This window comes from Denticeps clupeoides, chromosome 7 (assembly GCF_900700375.1).
Source record: "Denticeps clupeoides chromosome 7, fDenClu1.1, whole genome shotgun sequence".
NCBI classification, from domain to species: Eukaryota; Metazoa; Chordata; class Actinopteri; order Clupeiformes; family Denticipitidae; genus Denticeps; species Denticeps clupeoides.
The window spans coordinates 12,175,599-12,195,246 of record NC_041713.1 but is presented as its reverse complement, the minus strand read 5'-3'; the positions used below and the strand labels follow the sequence as shown (position 1 = coordinate 12,195,246).

The window sequence follows — 19,648 nt, the reverse complement described above, 5'->3', positions numbered from 1 at the left end:
CATGCACAGAACCTTGCTAGTGTGAAGATGCTGTGGTCTGACAGCCATAACTCACCTCTCCAATGATGCTCAATATGAATACACCACCATCCTAATGGGTGCTATAAATATCAGGAGGCCTGGCACAACACACACACACAATAACACAAACACACTAAATGCACAGGCAGGTACACACAGAACAGATCAGACACAGCGGTACAGCACACACTCCCAGGGAAACATTTTCCTTATAAATTTCTTAGAGAACAGACCTTGATAATAATAAGGACAAAAGTGCGAGACTAAGCAGATGTGTCCTCTACTCTCCTCTAATGACATGAATTCAAATTAGATTACAGCCACCCTTAGATAATTTAAATATATGAAAGGACAATAATTCCTGATACATTTATAGCATATAGACATGATAGGGTCATGTCTTCAGGTCATGTTATTCACTGCATTCTGAGTGTTATTTGTCTTAAATGAGGAGGAAGCAGCTGAGGCAGTCTTGGTGACCTGAGTAACCTACACTTTCTCTGACCTTTGACCCATTGTCTAGTCTTATCTCACTGTATTTATAATATGAGAGACCTTAACAACAATCAGCCATGTTTCTTATGGAGAGAGTATATATTCTTCTTTTATCTCTGCAGCACGGAGAACCAGGGCTGGGCCCACCAATCATCATGTGCACACGGCCATATCCCGACTGTCAGTTGTACGAGGACAGCCTGAGCGGCCGTGACATACACGAGTCAGACATGGACAGCGCAGGGTCGGAAACCGACGGCTGTCGTCATGACGACAAGGAGGAAGGCCTTGGTGGTCTCTTCCTACCAGGGAACAAGTTAGTGTGGATTGTAGTTTAAATTATTTTACATGTCTTGACATTGAAATTCATGTATTTTTACAACTGAAACTTCAAGGTACCAAAAGCTATATTCTGAGCTAAACTGAAATATTTTTTTTGTATGTTGTAGTTGTGGTCAGCTGATTCCCTCAGCCTCTGCCTCAGTCATCTCCAATGAGGAGCAGTTTGAGGACTACGGTGAGGGTGAGGACGTCGACTTTACTCCCAGCAGTCCCTGTCCTGATGATGAGACGCGAACAAATGGCTTCTCTGACCTTGGCTCCTCCCTCCCATCCAGGTGCTTAGTAATCTACCTTCAATGAATGAGCTGCTTTTGGAACCCAACCCCCTACTGTGTTTGCCAGATGCCAGATCTTACTTGCTATACTTTTATAGCTTCTGCCAGAATAATCCTAACAAAGCCTTAGAGACCCTCTTCTCTTTCTTGGGAATTAATAGGACTTATTTAATTGGGTTAAAGGCTCTTTGGCTTTCATAATGTATTAAGGCAAATCAGGTTGTCTGAAATGGCAGCATCTTTCATTTGATCGTGTTAGGAGTAATTTAGGATTAACAACCTTGGAAGCCTAAATGTTATCAATATTGATGGTGTTCCTGTAAAATTGGCATCCTCCATCTGAGGAATGATTATCAATTTTCGATATCCTAAGTTGTTACTTACAACCCAAGGCCTCTCATTTAAAAGGACATATAAATGATGAAATATATTCATTCTGAAAGTGTTCATAATGGAATCCTGAACCAACTTGATCTGCAATAAATCTGATTTCTGCAGTGCGGGTCAGACCCCTCAGAAGATCAGGCACTTGTACAACAGTGAGCTGCTGGATGTCTACTGTTCCCAGTGCTGCAAAAAGGTCAACCTGCTGAATGACCTGGAGGCTCGGCTAAAAAACCTCAAAGCCAACAGGTCGGTATCTTTATACTATCTTTATGCTATCTTGAGCTGACATAATTTTTAAGTTTCTTAAATGAAATTTTAACAGCAGTGGGAAATCTGAAACTCCCAACACTGACCTCACCAGCTATAATCCATTTCTGAAGTCAATCCTACAACACGGTGTCACTATCCAGTGCATGTTATAGCCGAATGGCTTGTTATAGCTGAGAGGCTGCTGATTTACGTTCACTTTCACCTCACCCTCAGTAAATTCAGGAACTGCGGCAGCAGTGTGATTATGCAGGAGCCTCGAGCCCCCCACAGAGCTTCCCTGGCATGCATCACTTTAGCAGGTGCTAAATAGCCTTGTGTCCCCTAGTGTATGCTGGGACAGGATAGGTTCTTACAGCCTGATTTACTTTATGGCCACTTTAATCACACCCCCCTTCCTCAGAACCCTTATCAGAGGAAGAGCATCATTAGAACAACTGTTTCCATGGCCGCCCTGGTGCAGTAAATTTTATTACATGTCCCAGTGAATATAATTGTCACTGAACTCCATGTGAGTCTCTCACCCTTTGTTGAATGAGATATAATAAAAATCTGCAAATGCCAGAGTCACTCAAAAGATTTAAATAACGATTTGTCTCAAAAGGATTCCATGGCGTTAAAGCATTTGAAGCACTTGACAAATTGGTTTGACCTTTTCAATATGTGAATGTTAGTGCCATTCAGGTGGCATTTAAGTCATAATGGCATTGATGAATAGTTAGTTATTTAGTTAATTGTGGTGCATTCACAAAGACCGTTTAAAAAACAGATCAGTTTCACGCTACCTGAGTCAGTAGTTAGAACCACGTCCCACAGAATTGTTCAACAATGTGATGTAGTGCTCATACAAAACTGCCCTGTAGGTACACCATCTCGTTGTTGCATTGTACACTCGTCCACACCTTCAGCAGTAGTCTCACTACAGGACAGAGCACAGAGAACTGAGCACCACTTTCATGAGGCGTTTGAAGCCTGTCACCTGCAGTTACAGTCTGCGGCAGCAGTATGTTGGCCGGATAAAGAAGAACATGAATGAGAGAGACAGACAGAGAGAGAGAAGGGGACAGGGGAGCTGGCAGATATGGAATGATGTAACTGAATCCCGGAGTGACGTGTCCTGGCATTATGTAAAGACTGTTTAGAGCACTCAGGTGTGCTATTTTAGATCTTGGGACAGGGATTACACCGATCATTGCACTGCTTGTGCCATGATCGGTTGTTATCCCCAACCTAAGCTTCATGCATTCCCTGTTTGGGTGTTTGCGACTGTATGTTGTCCACACTTAAGGTCAGCTGAGGCTCAGCATTCAGGAAAATAGGAAACTAATGGGGGGTAGGGAGCGTTTAAAGTGTAAAGTGTGACGTGGGAAGGCTTGGATTAGATGCTTGAACTCAAAAAGCCTGGAAAAGGCCACCATTTCTTCCTGCTCATACAAGTATAGCGCAAGTTTATCTAGATATAATATGCCTGTATTGTCATCGTCAGCTACAACCAGATGTCATTTTGAGCAAGGCAGCAGATGCACAGGGGAAATATAAGTCTGTAATAGTATAAAACTGGACAGCATGAAATCTATGTTTAGAGTCCATAAAGACTTTTTTTCTGTTTTTCAGCCCGAATCGGAAAATATCAAGCACTGCTTTTGGACGGTAAGGCCATGATATTTGAAAATTTAAAATTTCTCAATTTGAATATTGTATTTGTTCTTAGGTACAAGGACAACATTAAGATAAAATTTTATTGGCATCAACTCTGCAGGGCCAGTATGTGCATTTCACTGACCTGTGTGAGAAATTGATGCATCACACACGGCTAATTAACCACTAACCATGTAATTATATAGTAATAAAATGTAGTAAAATTTAATTGGTTAATAAAGAGGAACTATATCAATTGACATAAAAGGTTGGATCTGCCAATTGCTACAATATGAAGTCACCCTAAAATATCTTTGTCAAATTCCTTTACTGAACTACAGGCAGCTTTTCCACCACAGCAACTTCAGCAGCAGTCAGGGCAGCACTGAGGACCTGTTCAGGGACAGCATTGACTCCTGTGATGTAGACATTACTGAGAAGGTGCCTGCTAAAACACAGAACTGCTTTCAAACCTGACCAAATCTGACCTAATAGTTTATTTTGGTGTACCTGTCCAGGTGAGTTATCTGGAGAAGAAGGTGACAGAGTTGGAGAATGACAGTCTGGCCAATGGGGACCTCAAGTCCAAACTGAAGCAGGAGAATACCGACCTAGTCCACAGGTAAGGGAATTAATCCTGATTGTCATTAGATGTCATATCTGTGCAGCAGACCTGCAATTGCAGACATGTGTCTGTGTATTTGTGTGTGTGTGTAGGGTCCATGAACTTGAGGAACAGATTAAAGACCAGGAGACTCGGGAAGAGCAGAATCTTGAGGAAGAACTGAAGAGGCACAGGGAGGCCTACAGCAAGTTGGAAAGAGACAAAAGCCATGAGATTGAACTCCTCACTAACAGGCAAGAGCAATTAATAGCATTTAGTGCACGTACTACGCGCAGATCAATTCCTGACCTGGATACAGCTCTATTAATACTGAATGCATATACACATAGTGCTGAAATACTGTATTAGAGTGAATATATGTGTGTATAAAAAAGTGGGGGTCAATGTTAAATTCAGCACTTTTATTCAAGCAGTCCAATTGTGATCTAGTGAATGTGAGTTTATCAAACACTCTTGACAAAAATGTCTTATATATGTGAAATGTGAAATTGATTACAAAAAAATCAGCTCAACATCATCATAGCACTCACATATTTTAATTACATTTCTATGAATATTAATGTGATGGAAGTGAAGATTTAGGAGTCTATAACCAGGAATTAATTGGGGATATTGTCTCCAACTTAATTTTTAAGCTAGACACACTACCTCTAGAAATGTAGGACCAGTGCAAATAACTTATCATTAACACTATGTTGCTCTCACAGACATTGCATCAAGAACGTAGTACCCATTATATAAGCTCCAATGGACCTGGCAGGCTTGAGAGAATATGTGACTGTTGATTTTGGTTGAATGTATGGATGAATTCAGAATGATTCGGATGTCAGAGCAACCCCTGGTTTCTGCTAGGTACCACTCACTTCAAATTTTGTGAAGCTATTTACAGTGAAATGAGAGTTAGCACTAAAGCACTATTTGTTTTTTATATATATATATCAGTGACTATATTGTCAACCACAATTTTCCAGTATTACACAAAATGCACGATTTCACCCTTAATTAAAATCTCACAATGAACTGGAATTGCAGTACGTGTTGTTTATAAAGAAGCACAAATGAAAGATTTGTTTGCTTCTTTCTCAGCTAAAACCGACAACAATAAAAAAAGCCACAAAACAAGTTATGTATCATAGTGACACAATGAAACACTAATGTAACACTAATACTACCAATACAGTAAGCCACAGTAAAGATCAAGAGCCCCGGTCTTTCCCATCAGTCATGTCACATGTAGGGTCAAAACCTGACATTCACCCTTGTGACACTTTTTGGTCTGTGACTAATGGAGTGTGTGTCTCTGATTCAGAGTCCAGCAGCTTGAGGAAGAAAATGGGGATATGAAGGTGAATGTGTGCAGACTGAAGTCTCAGACTGAAAAACTGGACCAGGTGTGGAAGCATGTGCATGCACACACGCACACAAACACACACACACATGGGTGTGCACACAAATACTACACACTATAGACACACTAGTTTGTTCTCTTCACACATCATATTGCCCTCACACTCAGAACAAGAGCCATCAGAACATGCAGGAAAGTGTGATAGTTGTGAATCTCTCTGAATCATAATGAAGAGGGATTCTGACTGTGGCACTGCAGGAAAAGCAGCGAATGACGGATAAACTGGAGGACACAAGTTTGCGTCTGAAGGATGAGATGGATCTGTACAGGAAGATGATGGACAAGCTGTGGCAGAACAGGCATGAGTTTCAAAAGGAGAGAGAAGCCATGCAAGAGGTTGGGCACTCATAAATGCATACAGGTACAATGTATACAGATACAACTTAATGTGTGACAAAACATTCTCTTCTTCTGTGTTCACATAATTGGGTGTAGCTGATAGAGGACCTACGTCGAGAGCTGGAGCACCTGCAGCTGTTCAAGCTGGAGTCAGAGCGTGGGCGGGGCTCTGCAGTCGGCCTATCAGAGTACAATGCCAAGACTCGGGAAATTGAGCTTGAGCACGAGGTCAAGCGTCTCAAACAGGTACAGACATAGTCGCAGTGAGCTAAGACACTCTTTTTGGTTTTTCACCATTCCTTGGGTCTCAATTTTATAGAACAATTTAGTCATGAAAATCCTTTGTTGCTGGTGTCTGTGTAGGAGAACTATAAACTGAGGGACCAGAATGATGACTTGAATGCGCAGATCCTCACTCTGAGCCTGTATGAGGCCAAAAACTTATTCTCCTGCCCCACCAAGGCCCAGTCCTTGGCTGCTGAGATTGACAATGCCTCTCGGGATGAGGTGAGTAAAGGTGGAGGTTTTGTGAGTGTGTGGTAAATCATGTTAATGTTTTAAAATCTAATGCTGACTGGTTCCTCCATAGCTGGTGGATGCTCTGAAGGAACAGGAGGAGATCAACTTCCGCCTCCGGCAGTACATGGACAAGATAATCCTGGCCATCCTGGACCACAACCCTTCCATATTAGAAATCAAGCACTAGGCTCCCTAGCAACCCCTCTTTTTTTGGGGGGTGCACCTGCACCACAATCTTTGTTTACAAAAAAAAATCAGCTCTACATCATCATAGCACTCACATATTTTAATTACATTTCCATGAATATTAAGGTGATGGAAGAGAAGATTTAGGAGTTTGAAACCAGGAATTATTTGGGGATATTGTCTCCAACTTAATTTTTAAGCTAGACACACTACCTCTAGAAATGTAGGACCAGTGCTTTGCAAATAACTTATCATTAACACTATGTTGCTCTCACAGACATTGCATCAAGAACGTAGTACCCATTATATAAGCTCCAATGGACCTGGCAGGCTTGAGAGAATATGTGACTGTTGATTTTGGTTGAATGTATGGATGAATTCAGAATGATTCGGATGTCAGAGCAACCCCTGGTTTCTGCTAGGTACCACTCACTTCAAATTTTGTGAAGCTATTTACAGTGAAATGAGAATTAGCACTAAATCAGTATTTGTTTCTTATTTATATATCAGTGACTATATTGTCAACGACAATTTTCCAGTATTACACAAAATGCACGATTTCACCCTTAATTAAAACCTCACAATGCACTGGAATTACAGTACGTGTTGTTTATAAAGAAGCACAAATGAAAGACTTAAGTGATGCACGTAGGGCATGTTCATTAGCATATAGTTTATGCTGATTTAAAGGATTTTAACATGGAGATGGGCAAAAGTCACGTCTGTTTTGGAAAATGTGTAACATTGAACAAATTCTCTATATTTATTTTTTTCACATGTGTACCTCCTATTTAGAGGTATGAACCCAAAGTGCAGGTTTAATTCCCCACTGTCAACTTGACCTTGGAAAACAAACTGTGAGAATGAGGGATAGGTAGTGAGGCATGTTAACCAGAAAAAATATAAACTATACTATTTACTATTGCTATTATCAGAACTGTCTATAAACTATAATGTTGGGAAGCCATCTCTAAGCTGCTGGGAAGGATTCTTTTTCTAGAGGAAACAAGTGGGATAAAGTGACAAATATTTCATTTTATTATCATTGGTTATTATTGCTATGAAGATAATCAGATAATCAGTGCAAATATGTGTCTTATTTGACAGAACATTATATGAACGTGAATCTACTGTACATAAACTGTCATGAATGTATCATGAATCCAGCTCTTACATCCCCCACGTTTTGCCTGTAATCTTCTGAATTTATTAGACAGTACTGTAGTTGGGGAAAAAATACAAACTCTTCTGTATTGTCACAAAAAAACATAGTTTTGCTTTGTTGCACACAATGTACTTTATTATTTTTTTTTGGCTAGGTTTCATGTCATTTTTTGTGCCTTTTATTTTGAATGTTTCATTTTAATCAAATTGTTTAGATCTGGTCGAATTTTATCTGTCATAGAAAAGCTTTTTATATCTTCTTTTCTTCTTTGAACATTTGACATACATTGTAAATGTTGTACAGAATCTAGTTAATATTTGTATTTATGTGCCACTCATTAAACCTAATTAACTGAACAGCTGTCTTTTATACAGTTTTATGATACAATCGCAAAATATACTTAGAATTGTTGTGTGACCAAGTACTGTATAGGAGATTTATTTTACATTACTTGTTTCTTTGGGGAATGCCAGGTCACTTTCTTTATTTGTATTATTATGACATCACAGCTAATTTTTTAGCTTATTAATGTCAACAATACTTTGGTCTCTGGTTTTAAAGTCACTTATTTGACTGTTACTACCTATTAAAGAATAAAGGCGGTGCCCCATCACAAGAGTCCATTGATGTTAAGAGTGACTTATTAATAAAATAAATAAACTTGTATATTTATATATAACTATTATATTGTGAGGCATTCTAGAAATACGCCATGGCCAGGAAGTTTTATTGACAATAGATAACATAATCTGTTCGATCGTCTGTGATCTAATCCTTGTATGAAGAGCAGTTAAGTACAATAAACACAAGCACAAAAACCTGTGATGTGTGCTTGTACATCTGTACAGATATATAAATATTTATACATGCATATTTCCAGAATGCATTAAGAGTGTGCAAATTTAAAAAAATTAATCATTTTATCAAGCAAAAATCATAATCGGCTTACTTCTGATACTTTCAATACTGACCCCTGCAGTAGGATGAGGGCGTTACAACTTCCTGCATTCTGATGGGGCGCAGAAAATATGGCATGAACATTTCGGACTAGTAAATGCAGAAATCAGCCAGCTAATGCTGACTTATGGTGGGCAATGCTCTAAAATGCAGTGCTGACATTTGGCTGATGCTCGGTCTGTAAAAAGAATGATCTCCCTCCGTGCTCCCTTTCATTTTCTAAGAACCAGTGGACATGATCAGTGAAGGCTTGCTGGTGAAGATGCCAAACCTTTGCCCCAGTCAAATCCAGGCCCAGTACTGCCCGTCAGTTCATCACATACCGCCTTCTTTGTGTTTCCACAGGGCCACAACTACGGCGTCAGAAGACCAGTTTCAGGGTGCTGTTGAGTTACAGTAATGCCTAGATTCATAAAAAAGCTGATTTTATTTCAATTGCTCATTAAAACAATCACACATAGAAAAAAAATCTATTTCTCATATTTCTCATGACACTTTCTGAATTCTGATCTTATGCAATTATGCAATTGTATGACTATTTAGTAATCAGGAGAAGTGTTTAATATAGGGTCTGTTTGATTGCTTCCAAACTTATCTTCTAACCACTTAATAGCAATTCAGACATCAAACATGCTGTAATTTGATTTGTTTTAAAGCCCTGTTTGTCCACAGGGGTGCAGTATTAATGCATAATTTCACCATGCGAGCCACAACCAGGGTGGCTTAATACATCGACACTGCACTTATTCATTAAACAGTTTAAAAGATAAACCTAAATCACAGCTATAATGTGGACATGCATGGCTGTCACCATGCATTAACATGGTTGATATAGCTTTACTCAATGAAAAGGAGAAGGAATTTGTTTTGCATACTGTGTATTCTTTTTTATTTCCAAAAAGAATGAACATTCACTGGTCTGTCGTTGACTGTAGGTCATATAAGCCCTGAAGCAGCAGAGCAGCACAACATTGTGACTTGAGGACCCTTATCTGTCTCCCTTGAGTTCTTCATCTGTAGTGGGAGTATTTGTTGCTGTGCAATGTGTGACTGCCTGTGGTCTACTGTAATCACAAATCCTTTTTTTTTTTTTGCTCAGTTTTTATTTGCATTTAAACCCACATCTAATTAGAACCCAGTTCTTTATTCAAACGTTCAGTGACCTTGTTTGCATATTTTGATCAAATATGACAGTCTAGTACTCTTTATTGATTTTTAGACCAAGAAAAAAAGTTTCCAGCGACAGGTAAAATATCTCAGATCAGCAAATATGTTTAAAAGCTTCTTAACCACCTTCTTTTTCCACTCTTCTTGCAGCCTAGTGACATTGTGCAAACATGCTTAAGCTCCAGGTCACTGTGACTCCCCTGTGGATTAGTGCTTATTTAAGGTCAATTCAGAGACAAACTGACAGTGAAGTTCAGAGTTTCCCCTCCGGGGGGCACCAGCGAGGTTTTTCTTTCCCCTCCAGCACAGTGGAGGTGGTTTGGACTACTTAAGGAGGAAGATAATCTTCAGTTTTATGATTGAATCTCTGCAGCTGTATTCATCTTTTTATTTTTTATTAAATGTGTGATTTGTGTTGTGTTGTTGCAGTGTGTTTATGTAGGTGAGCATGTGTGTGTGAGTGCAGTGAATTAACGGGAGTATCCATCCGTTAATTTTTGAGAGCATGTTTGACAGCACAGCAGAAGAAGCATATCCTGCATGTGTGTGTGTGTCATTCCACAAGTTTCTGCACTGACCATGTAAACACCAGCATCCTCATTCCTCATGTGTGTAACATGCCAGCCGCCTCCCACCCGAAACGCTCTGGTCACATCAAGCAGAAATGCGCCCTTAAGAAAATGACTTACATGTGTTTCATCCCAGCTGTCCAAACACACTTTCTCCCAGACTCTCGCCTCTGTAAAGTCATTGTTCACAATCGCCAGTCATCTTCTGGTCAGCAGAGCTTACAAAGGAATCTCGGGGGCTGAAAATACATTTTTGGTTACTCGGTCCTCAGGATGGGCCCACAGAGCCTGGTCTTGATGGGTGCTGCGATGCAAACGGCATTACCGCCCTGCAGGAATCCAGCTCTGTATTTGGGACAGGCAAGAGGCCGTCCTCATGATTGAGCACATGAAGGTGCAGATGACCCCCTTCTCTCCGGGAAAAAAAAAAAAAAAGCGAGCAGGGACATGAGAGAAGACCGTGAATCAATGGAGACTGCCCCACTTTTGCATGGTACTCCGAATGTATCATACGGCTCTGCTCCATTCTTTCAGTGGTTTATCGATTCTATCCCCCTGTACCTCCTTATCTCCCACGCTGCCTTTGTCTGCGCTCGCTGCATGACGTGTTAATCTTCCAGAATGGTATTTAAGTTTACTCCTTGCTCAACACCTGGCTGGATTTATCTGCACGTCCCTGTGGCTGTCACTCTCCAGATCAGAATCGGCCTATGAGGCTATGTGATTTAGGGTGGTTTTGCTGGAATGCCATTTAGCAGTTTGGAGGGTGTGTTTGCTTTAAATAAAAATCCTCCAAAAACAATGAATGACAAATTTCACATTTTGAACGCATTTGCACAATTGCAAAAAATCGCAAAGAAACGGCATGAAAAACTCCTGCCGAGACTGGGACAATTGGCATGAAAATGTTCTTCAGAATCAGCACCTGGACCTCCAGGCATTCCACTAGCAGTGGTCTACTGCAACTTCAGTACAGACTTGGTAGTTGGTGAACAAGGTAGGCCTGTTTAATGGATGTCTGAGGAGCAACATTGCTGAATAAAGGTCATGCATGTTGCATGAACCCGTCACCTCCTGTCTCCACCCTCTTTTGTGATCCAGGCATGTCTGCCTCCCTCACTGCAGGCCTCGCCGTGTCAGGGTGATGACAGAACAATCAGTAGATCGTTGAGACATTGGGAATGTTGTGCTAACGCCCGCTTTGTTGGTTCACACACGAACACACACTGGTCATATCCTCGTGGGAGAAGACAACATGCATTTCCTCGTCAAAATGTTCCTGACGCACTCTGTCCGACACTGGCTGCCACCATGTCTATCTTTGTCAGAGTTTGGGTGGGTGCAGCGACACATGGTGTCATTTGTTGTTCCTATACCCGTGTTCCACACGCCCTGCTCCATGTTTGAAACAGAATGGAAGAACCGATTATTCCCTTCTGAAGTGTAGAGCTTATAGTGTGCATTTAAACATTTATTCAAAATACAGTATTGATGTATTACTGAAAATATGATAACTTGCCACTATATTATGGAATATGCAACAGTATTCAAAAGGGAAAGAAACTGGTGTAATTCTAACATGGAAAAGACTTTTAATTATTTAACAATAGTAGTTTGCAAAGCAGAAGTTTAATTTGAATTCTTTACATTCTGTAAATCTGTGCAAAAAAAGTGCAAATCCTGTAAAAATAACAGAACCAACAAAAAATGCATTTCTATTTCTGTGGCATTGATTCCATGTGCATTATATATTGAATTTCAATACCAACACATGATTACATGATCAGCTCAACAAAATTTCACCAAAGAGTAAGCCTCCTATTTCATCCAGTTTCCACCAGTTACAGTGGTCTTAGGATATTATTTAACAGTAGGCAGTAGCTTAATGTAGTTAGTTGTGTAGCATTTTTGTGTAGCATTTTTGGCATGTTTCAGGTCATATTAGACTTGTAACTGAAAGGATGCAGGTTTAAATTCCAGTGCCACTGAGGTCCACTTGAACAAGGTATGGTCCCCACATACTGCTCCCGGGGCAGACAACACACCATGCGTGTGCACCATGTGCTGTGCCAAAAATTACCTAATTTTGTTTACTTCTTTTCAGTTATACATTGAAAGTGTATTTTGCAATTATTTTTAAAGCATACGAAAAGCACTGAACATCAGATTTTTTTTTTTTTGCATCCAGAGCTGTATTTCAGGCCCCTGTGTATGGCTTTGCTTGCCCGCCTCGAGTCCACAGCCTCCATTCGTCCCCCTGCGTTTTTTTCGTCAGAGCTGGCCCTGCCCGCGCCCATCTTCTGTCACCCCACACCCCCTTATGCCTGCTGCGGCAGGTGGGTTCAGACTCCAGGGGTGCATGTGTGTTAGAGGTAAGATTATCTGTGCGTGGGTCCTTGTTGGCTCTGCCCGTGCCCCACGTGCCCCAGGAGGAGCCTCTGAGCTTGAATGTTTCCAGGAAGGCTGAAGATGTCCTCAAGAAGGCAGAGTTAAGTTTCTCCCTCTGTGCTGGTGAGGTAGAAAATAGAGCCGGGGAGGCCACTCAACAACTACCTCTCTGGACTATGTCCAGCCTGACCCAGAAAAGAGAAACAGAGCGCGAGAGGACGAGATGCGTTGCACATGGTTTCACTGAGGCCATCGTTGTCAATAAGAGGAACCTTGTGAAAGAGATGAAAGTGAATACAAGCTGTGACCTCCTCACCTACCAGTTAGTCTGTGCAGTCGAGACATGGCGGCCGTTTCTTCTTTTCCTCCGAGTCATCATGCAGTTCTAACATTAGCCCCACAGTGGGAGCTTGGAGTAAATGGCTGATTCTTAAATTATCCACATTAAGTTATCATGCACATGGGGTTCTGCGGTTGTGCACTGAGCTGTTGTCCAAGCGCACGTTGAAATGGGGAGTGAAGTCAAAGGACAAAAGACTCCTGAGGTTCCGTAGCACTGCGGCTGCCTTGCGTGTGGCTGTTCACATGCATGTTTTCAGTGTGAGTGTGTGCGTGCAGCACACAGCGTGCACATGGCACTGTACGTTGCAGCGTGCGACTGTGTGTGTGTGTGTGCACAGCGGAGGGGAACTCCAGCGCTCGGAGGCCATGATGACTCACAGAAGTGCGCGCCTCTAATCAGGGGAATTCTGCGCCATTCCGCCTGCGTGCAGCACGGGCGGACGGAAAGCGTGATGGTGTTCTGGTGCTAATGAGCGGCGTTAGCCGTTGAGAGCAAGCGCCGGGCAGAAAGAGCACCGGCACATTCCTCCCAGGCTTGGTTTGAGTGGAATGACATTTGGCAGTAATCTGTGTTGGTCCAAAAGCCTGAACAGAAACAGATTCTGCCTTGGCATCTTGGTCCCAGTGACTGATGGAAAAGGATTGTTGTGCTCCCTCCCCCTCTCTCTCTCGCTCTCTCTCTCTCTCAGGAGGAAAAGTTCTCTTTATTCTTTCTTCTTTTTTTTTTTTCTTGCATGTTCGTTGTGACTACATCAATGGAGAGCCAATGAGGAGAAGGGCCGAGCTGTTGCCGAGCGACTGTGTATGTCCTGCCTGTGTCCGGTGCCAAGCGCAGCAAGACTCTGCATAGTGCCATGTGGGCTATGTTAACCCCACCAGGCCTGCCAGAATGGCAAATACCTCCACCGGCCTGGCAACATGGACACGCTTTAGGTAAACAGATTCCTGACGCTGTAGAACTATAAATACACGAAACAGCTGTATGCGTATTCCAATATGGTGCAGAGGAATTTATTCAAACCTGGACTTGTAATATACGGGATGGGTTTGCTGGGGGGGTATAAATACGTTTTATGTGCACATCCCACGTCTCCAATACAATGTAAATAGGTTTCACAAACACTTTTTTTTGTATTTGAGAAGAGAGAATTGACTAATGGAGCAGATGGACATAAAAAAAAAAAAGCATGCCGAGACACCTAAATTATCTTTCGTCTAATTCGAATGTTTCAGACGAATGGATTTCTAATGTTCATTGAGTTTAATCCTAAAAAACACAGCAGTATCACAGTAACCCATGTAACTGTGCAAGTTCTCTGTAACACCATGTTGTACAACTCTCATGTGCCAAAGTGCCATTTCTACACAAACTCTGCAGTCAGACTGCAACGGCCCAGTGTGTGTTCTCCATGTACTCAGATGTAGTCCTATTGACCAGACTGTTGATCTGACTCTCACACGAGCAGTGCAAATGAGGCTTAGTGAGGGAGCGCGTGTGTCCAAAAGGCGATAGATGCAATCCAGAGGTCTGGTATTAGAAGAGAGAGCCAACGACTTTCTATCAGCTTTTATTTCTCATACATTACATTTTAAGTGGAGTGATAATTTGCGGGTTCAGCGGATTGGTTTAGCTCGGATATTGAGCCGTCTGCCTCCCATCAAGCATTTTGATATATATACGGTGCTTGGGGTTTGGCTGTGGGCTCCTCGTACCTCTGTTCCATTTTGCAACGGTCGCTTGTAATTACTGATCATTGCAACAAGAATTACTTCTCACCCCACCGCCTAAAACCGACTTTTGACCAGCATAAGTTTGGAGGAGGAGAACTCCCACTGCATTGCACATCTCAGTTAAACATTTCACCACTGTGGCTAGGGGTAATATTGACCTGACTGTGAACCAGGACACACACGCTCCAACACACACACACACACACACACACCAAGTGTTGACCAAGTGGTTCCACTTGAGCACCGTCCCCACACACTGCTCATGGTGATGGGTTAAAAGCAGAGAACACATTTCAGTGTGTGCACCATGTGCTATGCTGTGTTTCACAATGACAATCACTTCAATAAAAAAAGAAGTAAATATGTGAGCAAAGTTTGTCATGTCAGTGCATTTTATTTATAACGTGGCAAAGCATCAAATTGTACTTATCCAGACCATCTTAAATGAGTACTTTAAATTGTCCATCATAGAACTTCATCATTTGGTTCCTTAGGAACCGTTCTGTAAATACCATTAGCTTAATAACTCAGTTTTTTTTAACAACACATCTCAAATTGAAAATTTGTGAGCAATTTGATCAGAATCTGAATTCGGGATTAATTTCTATCTAGGATCAACCATTGTTGATTTATTATTTCAGCTCGGTCGCTGATGGGCGGACGGTGTTATGGATCAACTGGTGACCTGCGCGTGCAGGTGTTTGTGTTTCCTGCAGATGGCCTGCAGCTGACTGGTCCATTTAAGAAGTCAACTCCAAAGTCAGACGGGAAGCGCTGGATAATCCGCAAATAAAACGAAGCAAAACTATTTCTGGGATTGTCCTATTTTAACAGAATAAGATCCCATGAATTGGAACCGGCCCGTCCATCTGCTTTTAAAGGCCCACACATCCTGCTTCAGAACCAGCCATGGTGGCCTCCGCTGAGCCCCTTCTGCGGCCACGGGTGCTGTTGTTTTGTCTATTTTGTCTGCTTTGTTTGTTTTGTCTGTTTTGACATGTTTTTTGCTCTTCGGTTATTGTGACTTTTTGGTCTTTGTTCCAATCTTTTGTATTTGTTCAGCATGTACTGGTTTCTTTTGTTAAGTGTTGACCAAGTGGGTATTTAGGGTGGGGGAGGGGAACCCCTTGTGGGTTTTGGGGTGTAATCACTGTGTGTGTGTGTGTGTGTGTGTGTGATTTTTTTTGTTGCCCTCCAGTATTGTGCAGTATCCCTTTCCCTTACCTACTGTGCCCCACCCTCAGTGGCGAGCAGAGTTGGCTCTTTATTTCTTTTTTATCTTTTACTGTTATAAAATAAATGTTCATATTAATTACTAGAAGCACATCTCTTGTCTGGTCGTGTAACAGACCTGTGTGCTCTTGTGATCGCAGTAAGTAAAGAGATTTTCCCGAGGTTCCCCCGAGGGCCCTTGCTCCTGCTCGGGTCTGCCACTTACAAACGCATATGTAACTACTCCGTAACGTCAGCCATATAAGCACAGGGTTCATTATTTGTGGTTTTATTCATAGCAAAGTATTTCTCCCTTGATGTAGCCACTGAAAGACATATTGCATTCCTAGTTTGAATATTTATTTAAAATCGACTGTAATCAGCTGACAGTTATAACTGAGGATATTGACTGCACTACACAGAGAATATTAAGAATAATAACATACATTATTCATGTAAACATGCAGCAGCTAATTCCCTGTTGTACCACTCTGGTGAGTCCACATACCATGTGTTGCTTTGAGACCTTTTGAGAACCAAAGGTGTAGTTTATACAGGCTCATTACTAATCAGTTAGTCTTCAAGAAAAAGTTATTTGCACACTTACATAAAAAAAAAAAAAACTCCTCTATTTAAGCCACCATATTGCAACATGTAATAATCCGCTCATGCAACTCTTTACTGATGTACATGTACAGTTTATACATGTGAGTGCGTGTCTGTCTGTGAAGAATTTCTGCTCCAGCCGTCCTTGGAGATGTCAGGACAGCAGTGCTCCCCCTGTGTCCCATGGGGACAGGCGCACAGGTCTCCGGGGCAAACGCTCCCATTCACTCTCTCATTAGCTCTCCACGGCAGGTTGCAGGAGCGATTGTCAGAAGGGTGCGAAACCTCGTCTTAATTTGCAGCTCCTGCTACTTGAACCATAAACACCTCAGCCATTTGTCATGTATTTCAAAACCATCTGACTGCGGCGCGCTAACGACGCTATTTTAAGACGCTGGCAAAAACGTCTGCTGTGTGCATGCTAGCTATCGGAAAATCGGTTTAGCAGGAGCAGGCATTTGTCAAGATGGTAGTGGGGGAAAGATCGCTTAAAACTCCTGTGGGGTTGGCTGGGTGGCGCTGGGTTCGGGGCTTTTGTGCTCAGCTGAACCAGTAGACTCCTATTACTCAGCCTCATAGGCCTGATGCGTCCTGTCGTCGCAAGTTCCGTTCGTCTGGCACCAGTTATTTTGTCACACTCTTAGTGGAACGTCTCAAAATGTTTTGCGGTATTGTGTGGTTTAAATAATACATTACAATAACACATTTAATTCGGCATGATGACTTCAGTCCACAATCTTCTCATCAGAGCTCTCAGAATCTACTGCATATCACATATATCCAGTGAAGTTTAACATGAGTTTATTACAATTTTTAAAAATACAAAAACCGAAGGAAACAAAGGACACAAAGGACAGGTAAATTCTTGACCTTTTGGTATATACTTCCTCTGATAAGTGCTTTCCAAGAAAATATCTTGGATCTAAATCTTCATCAAACACCTCACAAGAAAATGAAGGCAGATTGGGTTGCGCACGACTGAAAAACATAATTACATAAAAGGATTGGTGCATCCTAAGTTGTTTTTTCATTATCATACAACACCTATACATATCAGGAAAATATATAATCAAGCATAATCACTGGACCTGCAAAAACAGTATTTTAATGCATTTGGATGCAAAATAAAAAAATGCAAATGTCAGAAAACATGTGTTTGCCACATGTGATGTGGTAAAACAGACCTCTGCACATGTTCAGTCAATGTTATACTGTACCTGTAACTGAAAAAGAAAATATTCTGTGTCATCCTGTCTCTAGACAGACATTTCCATCTCTCCAGAAGATAACCTGCTAGATAATCACATGAACTAAATGTGTATCAGATGGTTGAATGTAGATGGTTGAGTTTGCACAGTCGAAGCTGATGTGGTGGCTTCATTTTACTGTCATGGTGAGTCAGACAATGTTTAGAAGCTTAGTCACCAAATATAATTCACCTCCCCCCCCAGCATGAAGAAGTATGTTATCCGGTCAGTACGGATTCAGTGCAGTTTCACGACAAATGCCATGTCCACGTTATAAACTGAAGGTGTTCATGTCGTTTTGCCTTGCTGTTCTTGTTCTTCATCACACAACATTCAAAGACACTGTCCTGAAAATAAGGTCTGAATTGTAATTTTCTGTGAATGTGTGGATCCACTCTAAAAATGATCATCCAGCTATTGTGTTCACTACCATGTGTAAGTATAATTCTACTTGTGTGTTATGTGCTGCGTTGTCCCTGTCAGATTTCAGAATTTTGCATCATTCACTCATGCACTTATTTCTCTGCAGTGCTTGTGGAGAGACTTGGCCCTCGTCCCATGTAACTCCCCCATCTGAGAACCTTTGCTCTAGATCTTAATAGCGTATAAAGCCGCTCAACTCTCCTTAAATCATCCTCAAAATGTAATATTAACACAGCCATGGTGGCTCTGCTTTCAGCGAGAGCCAGGATGGCTTAATTATGGAGAAAACATGGAGGAAGCATTACAACTGGCAGCAGCATGACTGGTTTTCAACCTTCCCAAGTTCTGTTCCCCCTGCTACGCTCACTCCACTGGCTCCCAGTAGCTGCCAGAGTCAGATTCAAAATACTGATGCTGGCCTGCAAAGCCAAACATGAGTAGCACCATCCTACCTCACAGCCCTTATTACACCTCGCACGGCACCTCGCACTTTTCAACCCTCCAGGTCTGCACGCCTGGTCCCTCCACCTCTCAAGGTACAAAGAAGACACTCGTCTAGACTCTTCTCCATCTTGGCCCCTAGGTGTTGGAATGAACTTTCCGTCGCGGTCAGAACAACACATTCGCTGAGTATTTTCAAACGGCAGATTAAAACCTTCCTCTTTAGGGAATACGTAGATTAACTTGTAACTTTCTTACAGTCTGACTTATATAAGGAAAACTACAGCCGATCAAAGAAAATTATGTATATTTATAGTTGAGGGTCCTGGTGAACCAGAACTGATTACTTCACTGATGGTAACATGAAAGCATGTTGTAAGTTGTTCTGGATAAGGGTGTCTCAAATACCTCAAATGTAAATGTTACCAATTATCTACTGATAATGGACAGCAGGGACACCATTAGTCAAAGACATCTTTTGGTTTTCAAGTCAACATGTATAACATAAAGTCTTTTCTAAAACACAGTTTGTTGAGTATCATGTCTAGCTGGGTTCTGCCTTGTTGCCAGCTACCCTATCATGGCCTCAATTAAAAAATGAATTTTGTGGTTTGAATTTGGCCCATAATTTCTATTTACAAAATGTTTTAGTCAAACTGATAAAAACTATAAATGGAAGTGCATTAACTGCATGCCTCTGCATACATAATTAAGGCATAGCAATGCCGTTTTTATTACCTTAATGATTCTCTTGAATTATGCATTTAAAATGTTTAATAAATGTTTGATAAATCTCAAATATCTGATTAAATATGTTAACCCCAAATAATATTTCATAAAAAATTATATAAATATATATAATAAATAATTTCATGTACAAGTAATTTGATATATTTGA

The 19,648-nt window shown here is 41.3% G+C and overlaps 1 protein-coding gene across 1 annotated transcript in view; it reads left to right on the top strand.

Moving 5' to 3' along the window:
* rab11fip4a (RAB11 family interacting protein 4 (class II) a) overlaps positions 1–8,288 on the top strand; it is a 35,254-nt gene extending 26,966 nt beyond the window's left edge. The window contains exons 4-15 of the mRNA XM_028987457.1: positions 639–832; positions 966–1,133; positions 1,632–1,766; positions 3,402–3,437; positions 3,767–3,866; positions 3,944–4,047; positions 4,143–4,283; positions 5,360–5,441; positions 5,657–5,794; positions 5,894–6,043; positions 6,161–6,304; positions 6,387–8,288. Of these exons, the coding sequence (XP_028843290.1) occupies positions 639–832; positions 966–1,133; positions 1,632–1,766; positions 3,402–3,437; positions 3,767–3,866; positions 3,944–4,047; positions 4,143–4,283; positions 5,360–5,441; positions 5,657–5,794; positions 5,894–6,043; positions 6,161–6,304; positions 6,387–6,503 (1,509 nt within the window). The 3' untranslated portion in view covers positions 6,504–8,288. The remainder of the gene's footprint in view (positions 1–638; positions 833–965; positions 1,134–1,631; positions 1,767–3,401; positions 3,438–3,766; positions 3,867–3,943; positions 4,048–4,142; positions 4,284–5,359; positions 5,442–5,656; positions 5,795–5,893; positions 6,044–6,160; positions 6,305–6,386) is intronic.
* The last annotated feature ends 11,360 nt before the right edge of the window (positions 8,289–19,648 follow it).